General features: G+C 40.3%; 1 protein-coding gene across 1 annotated transcript in view; it reads right to left on the minus strand.

The window, feature by feature from the left end:
- The window catches only part of LOC128616026 (interferon-induced very large GTPase 1), a 50,726-nt gene continuing 34,348 nt past the window's right edge, over positions 1–16,378 (minus strand). The window contains exon 7 of the mRNA XM_053638478.1: positions 1–5,620. Coding sequence (XP_053494453.1) covers positions 1,019–5,620 — 4,602 coding nt within the window. The 3' untranslated portion in view covers positions 1–1,018. The remainder of the gene's footprint in view (positions 5,621–16,378) is intronic.

The following is a 16,378-nucleotide window of genomic DNA, read 5'->3' on the forward strand; positions in this document are numbered from 1 at the left end:
AAAAACACCAAAAAGGTTTTAAGAGTTTATCACATAGCTTTAATCAAAATCTGCTTGATTATAACATCATACATTTTCTATTAAAAGAGATTCGCATTAAAGAGTAATGTCTTTTCATTTCAGTTATTAAGTAGAAGACATGATATAATCTTGTTTTTAATCTAATAAAAAAATACATCATTTGTAATGAAAGCTGTTTCTACTGAACTAGAATCAACTGATGCTACTAATTACGATTGTAAAAATGTCATCTAAAACACTAGTCACTAATGACATAACCATCACATAACAAATCACAGTTTCAAATGAAAAGTAAAGTTTTTTTTTGTTTAATTCAGAAATTATATGCAAGATTATATGTGAATTTTTTTCACGTTTTGTTATCTATGTCAATGTTACTTAGTTGCTTGGTACTAGATCTGATCATTTCAGTGTAATGCAGGCGTTTCAGAGAAAGCTGAATGTATCCTCACTGTAACTTAAATCAGCATGTCTTGTTCGTTATTAAATTTTGTGCTTTCTAGGTGATATTGTACAGTATGTGTACTAGGGATGTCACGAGAACCAATACTTCGGTACCAAGTCGGTATCAACTTTCTTAAAAAGTGACGGTACTTGTTTTTCTGCAGTACTGTTAGTACCGTTTGTAATGAAAGTACCGCAAGTACCGTGGTTGCGATTCTTCCGGACCTGATGGGGCAGCAAATACGCGCAAGTGTTTCAGTCGGTCCACAAGTGGTGAAGAGGAACGCCTACAAGCACACGGGAAAAACTACAGAAGATTAGCTTAACTTAACAAGTTTAGCTCCACCCCGACTCGTTGAGAGGAAAAGAGAGGAAAGCTAGTATCAGTTTCCGGTGTGCAACCGATGCGATCGTTCATTTCAAACAAAGTGAGGAAACACCTGGAATTTGGCGAAACACCTGAAAGACGGTCCTATATTATGTTTGTTTGAGGCAGCTGCACTGTTGCCATGAAACCAGCTAACGTTATGCTCCCTAATGTGTACATGCTTAATTATATGTATTTATTCAAGCTCTCAACAGCATCTTCCTTTGTGTATGTTTTCCATTGTCCAGGGATTTCACCTTGTCCCTGGAATGTTTTTTTATAATGGTTTTCCAAATCCTTCTGGAATCTACCCACAAACCACTTCCAGTATGGCAGCTCAGAAACGTCAGGGGTGATGCTCCAGGTCTCATATACACCTCCTGCTTTTCTGTATTCTTTCCAAGGAAATTCCTGTTCAGAAACCCAAAATTTATTATCACTTGCTACTCTTGATGTGCAAAAAGAGAGGCTAAAGTTATCTGTTCCTCTGTAAGACCATCCATTTATTCCAATATTTCGATGGAAGGGGACACTGTGATCTCCAACATGATCCTCCATTGTGTGGGTACAGATGGCTTTACAGAAAGGACACTGAACCCAACAACATTGACAAAAATGTTCAATCAGAATCTCATCTGGTCTCTTCCTGAACTTCTCCATTTTAAGATCAGACATGCTGTCTAACTTCCTCTTCAGGTCTTCAGTAATGAAGGAAATTTCTTTTCTCACTACGTCTGTAAGCAGTTGAAAATCACTGATGTCTTCACAGTTATTTCCACTCAGATGCTCTGTATTATATTCAAGCTCATCTTTGTTGAGACCACAGCGGAACTTTTCCAACCAGATATTTGCATCTCCTTTGTTCTTTGTCACTTCTTCAGTTGCCGTTTCTGCTGCAGTGATTACACACTGCTGTTTGTGTTGAACAATTTCTTTAATCCGAGCAAGAGCATTGGGGTTTTCTTTTCTCATGAAATCTCTTACAACATCTTTAATAAAGCTCTTAAAGTGTTCCCTAGGAGTCAAGATGTAGGTCATAAACTTTTCAAAGTTCTCCTCTACTGCAAGTGATCTGAGAATGTGTTTCTCCAGGTTTGACCTGTTTCCATTAAATTCTGGGCAGTTTGACTTCATTTCATCAGCCAGATCATTGGCACTCCTGTTGTACACACTCTGCAGGATAGACTCTCCAAGCTGCCTGCAGATTAAGCCTCCAAATACTGCTGTAGATGTGGCACCTTGGCAGGATTTCTGAAAAACACTGTAGTATTCGGGTTTCATTTTCTCCAGATAGATTAATGGATCAAAGCTCTTTTCAAATTTCTTGTGTAACTTTTCAAACTCTGTTTTTGCAGTGGCACACACATGCAGAGACAGATCCACTGAGAACTTTTTGTTCAACTCATAGTATGGGGACTGGTGTTCATCCACTGCCTTTTTTACCAGTAGAACAATCTCTTGAATGTAGGCTGGATTGTAGCCTGTCTTTGTAACTGGTTTTGATTTAACCAGGTCTTTAGTTTGCTCAATGACAGTAAGGATCAGTTGCCTTATTGGTTCTTGTGTCTCAGGTGGTAAAGTAGTTAAAACCGCTCTAACAGTCTTTGTCCAGCTCGTTTTCCAATATTTGCTATAATCACCTTGCACGCTTATTTTCTCATACTTTTCAGGTTTCCTCTCACACACAAGTTTTGCTTCATAGTGTTCAGACAATATTTGTGTTATGTCTTCCTCTATGTTAATTTGTTTTCTACTCAGATTTGCAGTCAAATCAGAGACCCATTTTTTCCACAGTAAATCAAACTGTTCTTCCAACTGCTTTTCATTGTTTGTTTTGCTTTTCAGATTTAAGGCAAACTCTTTGCTCTTTTTAAAAAGTTCTGCCTCATACTGAGATTTCCTCTCTTCCAGGTTTTTGCAAGTTTGCTTTTGGTAAATGATTTCATGCAGTTCTCTCACTGTTTGTTTCACAAGTTCGTCATGCAGATCTTGAACCTTTTTCATAAACGTGCCTCTCCATTGCCGAATAATGTCTATCCCTTCTTCATTTTCTTCAAAGTAACATTGCACTGATTCTGTCACTTTATTAAATGTTTCTTTCATTTCGTCCACAATGTCCTTATAATCAGCTTTGCACACTTGTTTGTTGTTGATGCTGGTGTGTAGTTTGTCTTGTATTAAGAGAATGGCATTCCTAAGAGTCCAGGTCCATATTCCATATTTCTCCTCCAGTTTTCTGTATTCTGCAATCTCCAGTGTGTTTCTGAAACTGAACACAAAGTTTTCACATAGAAGCGCTTCCCAGAGATCTTTAATCCGGGATTTCAATTGTGTCAGTGTTAGAATATGAACATTTGAGGCATTGGACAGTATGGTCTTCTTCAGCTCTTCAACATTTTCAGTGTATAATGGGTTTTGAGGAGCCATGGGTGGGCTTCCCTCCCACAGCTGTGAAAAGTACCTCACGTCTTTTTTTATGTCAAATGCAATGACATCACTAAAATGTTCTGCTTCAAAGAATTCTTCCTGGGCAGCCAGCTTGGTCATTTTATCCAGATTTTCTTGCAATTTTCTCCGTCCCTCCATGTTTTTCTGTTCAGCAGTAACATCTGGAACATTCTGATGGACAAACAAACAGCTGGGCTTTATTCTGACATTCTTCATCCTCAAGAAGGCCTGGACAACAATCTGAAGGATGTCCTGCATATCAGAAGGGTTCTCTCCAAAGATGTTGATCAAGGTCAGGTTTCCAAGACCAACAACAAATGTGGCAAGTTCATTGTCATGATGTTGAGTGGATGTACCTGCGAGCTCAAGTGCTCGAAGTCCTTCAGTATCAACAACTAGAATGTAGTCAAACTTCAGCTCTTTCTTCATCTCCTCTGACACTCTGACCAGCTGCATGAAGGCTCCTCTGGTGCACCTTCCAGCACTGACAGCAAACTGGAGACCAAACATGGCATTCAGCATGGTGGATTTCCCAGAGCTCTGAATCCCCAACACCGACAGCACAAACACTCTCTGGTCTCCCAGTATCTTCACAAGCTCATCTAGAACTGCTGAAACCCAGATCAGAGGTACATGAACAGCATCTCCATCCATCAGCTCCAATGGGTATCCAGCATACACAAGTTTAGCTGCAAGGGCAGGAAATAGAGAATTTTTTATTTTTTTTTTCGTTTCTGTATTTGGAGTTTTTACAGACTGACTTGACTCATATATCTGGCCCATCTCCCTCAGAATATGCTCTAAGCCAAAAGATGCAGCCTTCAGCTGCTCTGACAATTCATCAAGCTTTTCTTTAGTTGCCTGTTGCTTTGCTTTATCATGAGACTTCTTTAATTCCAAATGTGTTGACCAGTTTTCCCCATACTCCTGTTGCAAGGTGTAGAGACGTTCTGAAGTTAACTTGTTCAGGAGGATTTCAATCCATTTCAGGAGATACAGTTTCTCACTGGCATGCTCGGAATTCAGTCCTTTGATAAAGCAATTCATGAGTTTGCTTAGGCCATGTTCTTGCTGTTTTTTCCGGATTTTGTTCATTTCCATGTTTTTATTACCTGTGTACATTTCTATGTTGTTTCCATGAGGTCGGTGTAGTTCTTTGTTCTTCTGACACCAGTCATGCCACAGTTTTCCCTGACATGGTAGACTTCTTTCTTTGTCTAATAACTGGTCATTATTCTTCAGCAGATTGATTATTTCGAGGGCAGCTTTCTTTCCATTCTTACAGAGTCCATTATCTTCATCAACTCTGACCTCTTTGGCTTCAGCCAGATCCTCTAGTTTAAAGGCCTTGGGCTCTTTTGCCAGACAGTGTCGTATGGTCTCTTTCAGCTCTTCACATACATCATGCTGATTTCTGTCCTTTAATCCAATGCTGTACTTCCCCTCCCCCATCTCTGTTATAGAAGAGTCATCATCTGTCAGAATACAAATCAGAGGCTTTGGGGACCTAAAGAGCCGCTTCACCAAACCCTTGTAGTGGTTTTTCTGTCCAAAATCAGGTAAAAAGGCAACATTTAGAGAGGACATCTTCATTAAAATATCATGCTGTGTTATGTTAGATCCAGCTTCACCATGAAGATTACAGAATGCAATACATTCAGTGAAATTATCAGTGCTTTTTCCAGATGGGCAGTACCATGCGATCTCCACCACTCCGTCCATCAGTAGCTGGTTCTTGCTGCTGCCTGGACAGTGTCTGTGGAAGAATGTGTCATGTTTCTCATTGATCAACCTGTTAATCAGCTGAGACTTGGACAAAGATACAGAACCAAACCTGAAGAATGCCACCATTGGAGTTTCTGTCTCAACAATATTTTTTTCCTCACTTGTGGAATTTCCTGTCCTCCAGCTCTTCTTGATTTGCCGAAAGGTCCACAGAGGAAACTCGATCTCTCTGGTGAAGGGATTGGGCACCAGCAGAGGCAGAGCGTACTGACACTGAGCCAGTTTATTCACTATTAACTGCTTCAGGAAATGATCAGAGCAGTGAAACACTGCCATCTGGATATCCATGGGGTGGATCTCAATTTCTGGCTCTTTAGAATTATGAAGTAGTTTTTTGTTTTCTTTTTTAATGCAGTATCTTGCATTGTAATTCATCATTAATAGTTGCTTTAGGAAGATTTGTGTCACATTAATCTCAGGTTTGTGATCATTTTGTGAAGATTTAGTTATTTCAAGACAGTCCGTAGTGGTCAGAAGATTTTGTTGCCAATCCATAAAGTTAAGTCTGATCATAAGTTCTTCAAATTCTTTCTTCTTTTTGATGATTTCTTCTCCCTGGGGAAAACAAAACATAACATTAAATCCTCCTGTATTGTTTTACTATCAACAGCTGTTTCTGACACACTGAAAAGGCCAGACTAAAAAGTGACACTTTTGCTTACTGACTGACAGACTAACTCTCCACTGCTTAAACAAAGAGCAGGCATATCTTGAAACAACCATAGGTGTCCACAGGTGTCCATAGACATTTGCCAGTAATTCTTACTCACAAGTCGGCTTGTACACATATTGTGTTTATATTTCATGATTTTAAACAGATTTTGATGCATCTCCAATCAGGAATCAAATAGCTCTAGTAATTTGCAAATATTAAACCAAGATGGTGGCACACATACAGTGAGGGAAATAAGTATTATAAGTATTATAAGTAATACGTCTATCATTGCTATGCTGATGACACCCAGCTCTATTTGTCCTTCCAGCCTGATGATCCATCCGTCTCTGCACGCATCTCTGCTTGCCTGTCGGACATCTCGGTCTGGATGAGGGAACACCATCTTAAGCTCAACCTGGCAAATCTGAGCTTCTCGTCATCCCAGCCTATCACTCAATCAACCACAACCTCACTGTACAGCATGGCGCGACCACACTCAAGCCAACCAGGACGGCCAGGAACGTTGGGGTGACTCTTGATGACAGCTTGACCTTTACAGACCACATCTCAACAACTGCACAGTCCTGTAGGTTCATCCTGTACTACATCAAGAAAATCAGACTGTACCTCACCGAACAGGCTACACAGATACTAGTCCAGGCTCTTGTTATCTCAAAACTGGAATACTGCAGCTCACTACTCTTGGGCCTCCCAGCAGCTCCATCAAACCCCTTCAGATGACTCAGAATGCTGCAGCGCGCCTCGTCTTCAACCAGCCCAAGATAACCCATGTCACACCCCTCTTCATCTCCCTCCACTGGCTTCCTGTAGCCGCCCACATCAAATTCAAGGCCTTGATGCTCACCTACAAGACCTTGTCAGGAACAGCACCCTCCTACTTCAACTCTCTCCTGAAGGCTTACGTTCCCTCACGCAATCTGCGATCAATTAGCGACCGACGTTTAGTAGTTCCTACTCAGTGTGGCGCAAGGTCCCTCTCCAGACCCTTCACACTAATGGTTCTTCAGTGGTGGAATGAACTTCCAACCTCAATCCGGACCGCAGAATCTCTCACCATCTTCACAAAATAGCTAAAGACCCAGCTCTTCCGTGAACACCTAACCAACTCATAAAAAAAAATTGCACTTACACCTCTACTCTGTGCACTTTGCTTCTTCTAGAACTCAATTAATAGATCTTGTATAGTAGCACTACTTGTATTGTCCTTTGCCTGATATATCGCTTTGCTTGTATCTTTCTCATTTGTAAGTCGCTTTGGATAAAAGCGTCTGCTAAATGAATAAATTTAAATGTAAGTATTGAACGCGTCAACATTTTTTTCAGGAAATATATTTCCAATGAGGTTATTCACATGGAAGTTCAACATACATCAGTATTAACTCAAGAAATTTGGAAATAAAAAGAATTCACAACGTTAAAGTCCATAGTTAAAGTTATAACTTTATTTATGGTTTTAATGTTTGGAGTTCTTTATATGTGTGGATTTCGTGAGTGATGTCACTGATGTCTGGTGAAAATTTCATGTGAATAACCTCATTGGAAATATATTTCCTGAAAAAAATGTTGACGTGTTCAATACTCATTTCCCCCACTTTAAATGCAGATGTTACTCTGTCTCTAACAAAAATAGTATTAAATGTTGTTTCTCCTCCATATTCCCTGTGCATGTTTTCTATGCGCATGTCAAACACTAGTGTTTATGATTACAACTATCAGAAACTGTTGGAAATCTTCAAACGTTGTTGCACTAGCACCTGAAACAAAAGGATACAATAGAGCACATGCCCCAGGACTTCAACATTGCCTGACGTGACTTTCCGGGGAAGACAATCCTGAAAGCGATGCAAGAGAATACAGAAACAGGGGCAGTGAGCCGGTATTGAAGTAATGGCTAACTCAAGCAGGCCTGCCACCCCTACCTTTTTACTCACCAATGTCCACTCACCTTAGAACAAAATGGACTATATCCGAATAGGACAAGCCACCCAGCACAAAATGAGCTACTACTGCATTTTCATTTTCACAGAAACCTTGCACCAGAACAACATACCTGATTCAGTTGGAGGGACTAACGTGCTATCGCACAGACAGAGACAGATGCTTTAGGGAGACCTGTGGTTATGGTTTATGTAGTTACATAAACAAAGAATGGTGGACAAATGCTGCAACATCTTTGAGCCACCGCTCGCTTATGACAGAGTTTTTATTAATGAAATTCCGACCATTTAATTTACTGCAGGAGTTCATAGCTGTAATTATTGTTGCTGTGTACATCCCTCTGGACACAATCACTAAAAAGGCACTTTGGGGAACAAGACTGGACAACGAGATGGCTTCCTAATCGCTGCCGGGAATTTTAATCAGGCTAACTAAATTAGTCCTTCTTAAATTTCTCCAAAACATCAAGTTTGCAAACAGAGGATTAAATTCATTTGATGTACCTGACATACTAGCCCCCCAACTTGGGTAGGTGGACCATAATTCCATCATGCTAAAGCCTCTACACCACTACTTAAACCGACCAGGCCAGTTCTTAAGCAACCAAGAATATCGCCAAAATGTGCCACTTCAGCTCTAAATGACTGCTTTGACTATACAAACTGGTCTATTTTCAGAGAAGCAGCTACCTATGGCAATGCCAACATGGAGGAGTACACATCATCTGTGCAGCACCCATTGAGATACTTGTTAAAAGCACTCTGGTTATAGGAGACTATATCTTAAGGCAGGTAAAATTAGCTAAGCCTTTAGGAGCTCCGGCAGTTTTAGTTATATGTATACCAGGAGCCAGGCAAGCACAGGTTTTCAAAGATAGTTAGTCATGTAGGAGCTAATGATATATGCCTTCGTCAGTCAGAGGTTACTAAAAGTAAAATTGTAGAGATGTTTAAATTAGTGAAGGGTGTTGTCCAATGCAGTAGTATGCTCTAGCCCACACTAGTGAGGTGTGGGGATGTAGATTATAGCAGATTATTATTGCTCAACTGCAGGATGTCCAGGTTTTTTGTTTCCTTTTCAGTCTCTTCTGATAAGTATGAGCATCAAAAGCCATTTTTTGCCAAAAAGCAGCTACCTGATAGCTGAAGGACATGACAGCCAGCTAGCTCAGCTTATAAACAACACATTTCAGAAATGAATGCAAATAATCAAACATAACTTTATACTTACATTTTATTGACAATATTTACAAATATCAGAGACTGATGTCTCTAAACTCCTCCTCTCTAGCCATCCCACAACCTGTCCTCTTGACCCTATCCCTTCTCACCTTCTTCAGTCCATCTCTCCCACACTATTACCTGCACTCACACACATCTTTAACACATCCCTCTCTACTGGCACATACCCTACCTCATTTAAGCAGGCCTGGGTTACCCCACTGCTTAAAAAACCATCACTTAACCCTGCTGTAGTTGACAACTACAGACCTGTTTCCCTCCTCCCTTTTCTTTCCAAAACTCTTGAAAGAGCCGTTTTTAATCAACTCTCAAATTTTCTCACACAGAACAACCTCCTGAACACCAAGCAGTCTGGCTTCAAGAGCAATCACTCCACGGAGACTGCTCTGCTTTCCGTCACTAAAGCCTTACAACTAGCAAGAGCAACCTTTAGATCATCTGTCCTCATCCTACTTGACCTCTCTGCTGCTTTCGACACTGTGAACCATCAGATCCTCCTGTCAACTCTCTCCAGCCTGGGCACCACTATAACGGTTCTGCCTTGGGTAGAATCCTATCTGTCTGACAGATCCTTCAAGGTATTATGGAGGGGAGGTATTTCTGATACTCAGCAACTCACAACTGGCGTTCCACAGGGGTCAGTTCTGGGTCCACTCCTCTTTTCTATCTACATTACATCTCTAGGGCAGGTGATTGAGTCTTATGGTTTCTCATATCATTGCTATGCTGATGACATCCAGCTCTATTTTCCTTCCAGCCTGACGATCCATCCGTCTCTGCACGCATCTCTGCTTGCCTGTCGGACATCTCGGTCTGGATGAGGGAACATCCAACCTGGCAATAAGCTCAACCTGGCAAAATCTGAGCTTCTTGTCATCCCAGCCTGTCCCTCAATCAACCACAATCTCACTGTACAGCTTGGCTCAACCACACTCAAGCAAACCAGAACGGCCAGGAACCTTGGGGTGATTCTCGATGACAGCTCCATCAAACCCCTTCAGATGATTCAGAATGCAGCAGCACGCCTCATCTTCAATCAGCCCAAGAGAACCCATGTCACACCCCTCTTCATCTCCCTCCACTGGCTTTCTGTAACCACCCGCATCAAATTCAAGGCCTTGATGCTCACCTACAAGACCTTGTCTGGAACAGCACCCTCCTACCTCAACTCTCTCCTGAAGGCCTACATTCCCTCACGCAATCTGCGATCAATTAGCAACCGACGTTTAGTAGTTCCCACTCAGCGTGGTGCAAGGTCCCTTTCCAGAACCTTCAAACTAACTGTTCCTCAGTGGTGGAATGAACTTCCAGCCTCAATACGGACCGCAGAATCTCTCCCCATCCTCACAAAATAGCTAAAGACCCGCCTCTTCCGTGAACACCTAATCAACTCATTAAAATAATTAAAAAAAAATTGCACTTACACCTCTACTCTGCGCACTTTGCTTCTTCTGGAACTCAATTAATGGATCTTGTACAGTAGCACTACTTGTATTGTTCTCTGCTTGATATATCGCTTTGCTTGTATTTTCTCATTTGTAAGTCGCTTTGGATAAAAGCGTCTGCTAAATGAATAAATGTAAATGTAAATGTACAAATGAAACCACTACTGCAGGCTCCAAACGATTCCTACCAACAGTGACATGTGTCTGTTTGAGATGTTAGTCATGTTCATGTACTTTGCTATGAATGTATTCCCCTTTTAAGAGTTCTACTAATTACCATAAAGAGAAGACATTCTCCCAGGTGTGACGAGTGAAGAGTAACTGCCCAATAAATGTTTAGATGCTTTTTCTGTGCAAAACCCACCCACTCCACACACCACCAGAGAAGCCTTGCATCTGTGGCTCAAAATTACTTGTTAAAAGCCTGTTGTCTTATGAGCATTAATCTTTTTTCCTATTAAAACATTGTATACTTGAATGTGTAATTAACACCAAGGGACACACAGGCTTCGCTATTCGCATTGTGTCAGGGGCTTCAAAGGAGAGTTTCAAACACCTACAGTGCTGTGAAAAAGCATTTCTTCTGTTTTTGTATATATCTAATAATAAATTGTTTTAGAAATTAAAACTAAATCTAAGATAAAACAAAGGCAACCTGAGTATACACAAAATACTGTTTCTAAATTGTAATTTTATTTATTAAAGCAAAAAAAGTTATCCAGTACCAACTGGGTCTGTGTCATAATGTATTTGCCCCCATAGTTACTAATTCCCCAAATCTATGAAACTGCATTGATAATGAGGTTCAGCTGGACGAGACACAACCAGGCATGATTACTGCAAACCCTGTTCAATCACATCTACACTTAAATAGAACTTTGCAATCAGTATGAAGTTGGTTAAAAGATCTTACTCAGTAACACACTATGTCAAAGTTGAAGGAAATTCCAGAAATGATGATGAAGAACCTCTTTGAAGTACATTAGTATGGGAAGAGTTACAAAGCTATTTCAAAGGCTCTGGGACTCCAAAGAACCACAGTGAGAGCTGTTATCTCCAAATGGAAAAACTCAGCACAGTAGTAAACCTTCCCAGAACTGGCCGACTTTCCAGAATTCCTCCAAGGACACAGCAACAACTCATCCAGGAAGTCCCAAAAGAGCGAAGGACAACATCAAAGGACCTACAGGCCTCTTTCAATAAAGGTTCATGACTTCACCATGAGAAAGACACTGGGCCAAAATGGAATCCAAGTGGCGAGGTGAAAACCACTGTTAACCCAGAAGAACATTAAGCCTCGTCTGACTTTTGCCAAAACACACCTTGATCCTTGATGATCCTCAAACATTTTGGGAGAATGTTCTGTGGATTGATGAGTTGAAAGTGGAACTGTTTGGAAGACAGGAGTCCCCTTACATCTGGTGTAAACCAAACACAGAATTCCTCAGAAAAAACATCATATCTACGGTCAAGCATGGTGGTGGAATTGTGATGTGTGGGGATGCTTTGCTTCTTCAGGGCCTGGGCAACTTGCAATAATTGAATGGAAACATGGGTTCTACTCTCTACCAGAAAATCCTAAAGGAGAATGTCCGGTCTTCAATCCATGAATTGAAACTCAAGCACAACTGGATTATGCAGCAAGACAACGATCCAAAACATAGAAGTAAGTCCTAGTCCTAGCAGTATGTGTAAGAAGAGTATTCTGTTGACACCGGTGTTTACCTGCTACACTTGGCCTGGATACAGCAGCTCAATTTCATCGGTACGCAATGAGCCCTCTCTCTCTCTGTCTTTCCCTTCTTTATGGTGCAGCTGATAAGTGAGTTCTTTGATACTGTCTTTATTATCTGTGTCTTGACTGGTTGTGCAGCCTTCTGCTTGATTAACTGGATGGTGTTAAGATAGTTGAGACCCGGCTAACCTTACGGCAGTAGTGAATTGAGCACTGTACGTCGTGTATGATCATACATTGGAGCTGTCCCCTTCTTATGCTACTACTCAGTCTTGCGCTCATCCTTAGCATGAAAATCATGGAAACAAATCTCCTAACTTCACAACTCAGGGCCCTGAACTTCCACTCACGTCTAGATCCTGTAACATACCAGCTTTGTAGTGAGCTTGGAAACTGCCATTGCCTACGTTACATCCATCGGTCAGCCCAGACAACCCCGTCTCCCACTGCAGTTCCTACCATTTGGACAAATATTCAATTCAATTTTATTTGTATAGCGCTTTTTACAATAGACATAGTCTCAAAGCAGCTTTACAGAAATATGAACACGGTATACAGATATTAAAGGTGCGAATTTATCCCAACTGAGCAAGCCACTGAGTGGCGACGGTGGCAAGGAAAAACTCACTAAGATGTTTTAAGAGGAAGAAACCTTGAGAGGAACCCGACTCAGAAGGGAACCCATCCTCATCTGGGTAACAACAGTTAGTGTGAAAAAGTTCATTATGGATTTATATGAAGTCTGTATGGCGTTAGGAGCAGCCATAGTCCCAGCAGTCTGGAATTAAAGAAGATTTGAGCTCCATCCAGAGGCAGAAAGGATCTGGATCTCTAGTATCTCCATAAATTCGTGTGGGGCTCGGCGAAAGGAGAGAAGGAGAAAAAAGATAATTATGACTGCGAAGTAGTAGAACAGAATCTAGTCAGGGTAGGCTTGATTAAACAAATACGTTTTAAGCCTAGACTTAAACGCTGAGACTGTGTCTGAGTCCCGAACACTAATTGGAAGACTGTTCCATAACTGTGGGGCTCTATAAGAGAAAGCTCTTCCCCCTGCTGTAGCCTTCACTATTCAAGGTACCAACAAATAGCCTGCATCTTTTGATCTAAGTAGGCGTGGCGGATCATATAAAACCAAAAGGTCGCTTAGATATTGTGGTGCGAGACCGTTTAGTGCTTTATAGGTTACTAAAAGTATTTTATAGTTAATGCGAGATTTTACTGGGAGTCAATGCAGTATTGATAATATCGGTGTGATGTGGTCGTATCTTCTAGTTCTAATTAGGACTCTGGCAGCTGCATTCTGGACTAACTGGAGCTTATTTATATTCCTACTTGAACATCCAGACAGTAAGGCATTACAGTAATCTAATCTAGAGGTGACGAATGCATGAACTAGTATTTCCGCATCATGTAGTGACAATATGTTTCTTATTTTAGAAATATTTCTGAGATGAAAGAAGACTATCCTAGTAATATTATCTACATGAGCATCAAATGATAGGCTGGAGTCAATAATCACTCCAAGGTCTTTAACTGCTGTACATGATGAAACAGAAAGACCATCCAGAGTAACCATGTGATCAGAAAGATTACTTCTAGCTACACGTGGGCCTAATAAAAGTATTTCTGTTTTATCAGAATTAAGTAGAAGGAAGTTAGTTAACATCCAATGTCTAATGTCCTTTACACAATCCTCAACTTTACTAAGCTTCTCTCTGTCCTCTGGCTTCGCTGAAACATACAACTGTGTATCATCAGCATAACAGTGGAAGCTAATTCCATGTTTACGAATAATTTGACCTAGGGGTAGCATATATAAAGTAAAGAGCAGTGGGCCTAAAACAGAACCCTGTGGAACTCCAAAAGTAACCTCAGTACGCATGGAGAAATCACCATTTACATCTACGAACTGATAACGATCGGTCAGATAAGACCTGAGCCAGGAGAGGACTGTTCTCTTAATACCAACAACATTTTCTAATCTATCAAGGAGAATAGTGTGATCTATAGTATCAAAAGCTGCACTAAGGTCGAGTAACACAAGCAGCGAGACACAACCCTGATCGTAGGTCAGTAGAAGGTCATTTACTACTTTAACTAACGCTGTCTCTGTGCTATGATGAGGTCTAAATCCTGACTGATACATTTCATGAATGTTATTCCTATCTAAGTACGAGCATAACTGCTTTGCTACAACCTTTTCTAAAATCTTAGAGATGAAGGGGAGATTTGATATTGGTCTATAGTTGGACAATTGAGACGGGTCAAGATCAGGTTTTTTAATCAAGGGTTTAATAACTGCTAATTTAAATGATTTAGGTACATAGCTAGTGCTTAGGGAAGAATTGATTATATTTAAAAGTGGTTCAATTACCCCTGGACAAATCTGTTTAAACAAACATGTAGGTACGGGATCTAGTATGCAAGTTGATGAATTGGCTGAAGAGATTAATGTAGTTAGTTCGGTCTCTCTAAGCGGAGAAAAACACTCTAAACATTGATCTGATATTGCTACGTTATCATGTAATGGGTTTGTTACAGTACTGTCCGGTTTTAATTTAATGGCCTGTATTTCACGTCTAATATTTTCAACCTTATCAATGAAAAATTTCATGAAATCTTCACTGCTATGTAATGAATGAGTGTTTCTCTCTGTAGTGGTTTTATTCCTAGTTAATTTTGCTACTGTGTTGAAAAGGAATCTAGAATTGTTTTTGTTGTCTCCTATTAAGGTGGAGAAATAGATTTTTCTAGCATCGCTAAGAGATTTTCTATATTTCAATAGACTGCTCTATGCTCGTTCCTCACCCCAGCAATGTCTAAACTCTTCCAGGCCCTTGATCACTATTACTCCAGATAAACACTTCAACATGGAATGTCCCGATGTCCCCTATCAAAACTATGACTGGTTAAACTGCCGTTCCTTAATGGACAAAGCATCATTTCTCAATCAACTAATTATTGATAATTGTCTCGACATGTTTTTCTTGACTGAAACCTGGCAAATACCGCATGATTAATTACAACTAAACATACTTAATCCCAGTGGATATAAATATATATCGCAACCTCATTCCCATTGAGCTTCATCCTGTTACGTCTTTTGAATATCTAGCCTTTAAGATTGTAAGTCATACATCTCTTGCTGTGATACTAATCTTTCATCCTCCAAAGCCCACCTTGCAATTGCATTTTTTTTTACTGAACTTCATGAAATACTTCCTCTAGCCTCAGCTGCTTCAACTCATGTTCTCTTGATTGGTGACTTTAATATTCATGTTGATACAGATTGTGTTGATAATGACCTCCTGTCTGTTTTTGAGTGATTTAACCTTGCACAATATGTGAACTATCCTACCCACAAACATGGTCATACAAATGATTTAATCTGCACTTCTAACCTCAATAATGTCTGTACATCTGACTCATGGTTAGCTATATATGACCATACATTAATTGAGCTTAGTATCAGCACAGCACTGTACAGATCATATAAGAAAACTAAAATATCGTATAGTAACTTTAATGCTGTTGACGCTGTTTCTTTTTCTGCTTATGTTTGTGCATCTACTCTAACTGAATCACTGAACCTTACCTGTCCTTCTGAGATCCTCTCAACTATCTCGGGTGCTCTTGAAGACCAAGCCCCTATTAAAACTATGCTGGTACCATCCACCCACTCCTCCCTATGGTTCACCCCAGAACTCTGTGCCATGAAATCAAAATGTATAGAACAACTATACAAAAAAAAACCAAAAAAAAAACAGGTCTCACAGTGCACTCCTTAGCCCTATCTGAACATCAACTTAAATATAAAACTGCCATAAATAACACACGCTCTTCATATCTGTCTTCTCTCATCAGAAATGCAAGTTGCCGTCCCAAAGCTTTTCTTTTCTACAGATGACAGGGTAATTCACCCACCTGCAAACAATGTTATTGCATGAGATGAACTCTGCTGCTCGTTCCTATATTTTCTCCATGAAAAAAATCAACAATATGTGTCACTCTTTTTCTGAATATGACTAAAATTCCAATACAGTTTTATAGTTTTCTTCCTGAGCATTCTATCACCCCTCTTTTCTGCTTTACTCCTACACAGTCCATCTTACATCAGTAACCTAATGCAAATATCAACCTCTTCCACCTGCCAACTAGACCCTACTCCAACACCCCTACTTAAAAGATGTCTCTCTTCCATATCTGCTCTTATCACACATCTGATAAATGCTTCCTTCACCTCTGCTACTGTCCCTGATAACCTCAAAATTGCTG

The sequence above is a fragment of the Ictalurus furcatus genome, chromosome 12, assembly GCF_023375685.1.
Source record: "Ictalurus furcatus strain D&B chromosome 12, Billie_1.0, whole genome shotgun sequence".
In the NCBI taxonomy this organism is placed as follows: domain Eukaryota; kingdom Metazoa; phylum Chordata; class Actinopteri; order Siluriformes; family Ictaluridae; genus Ictalurus; species Ictalurus furcatus.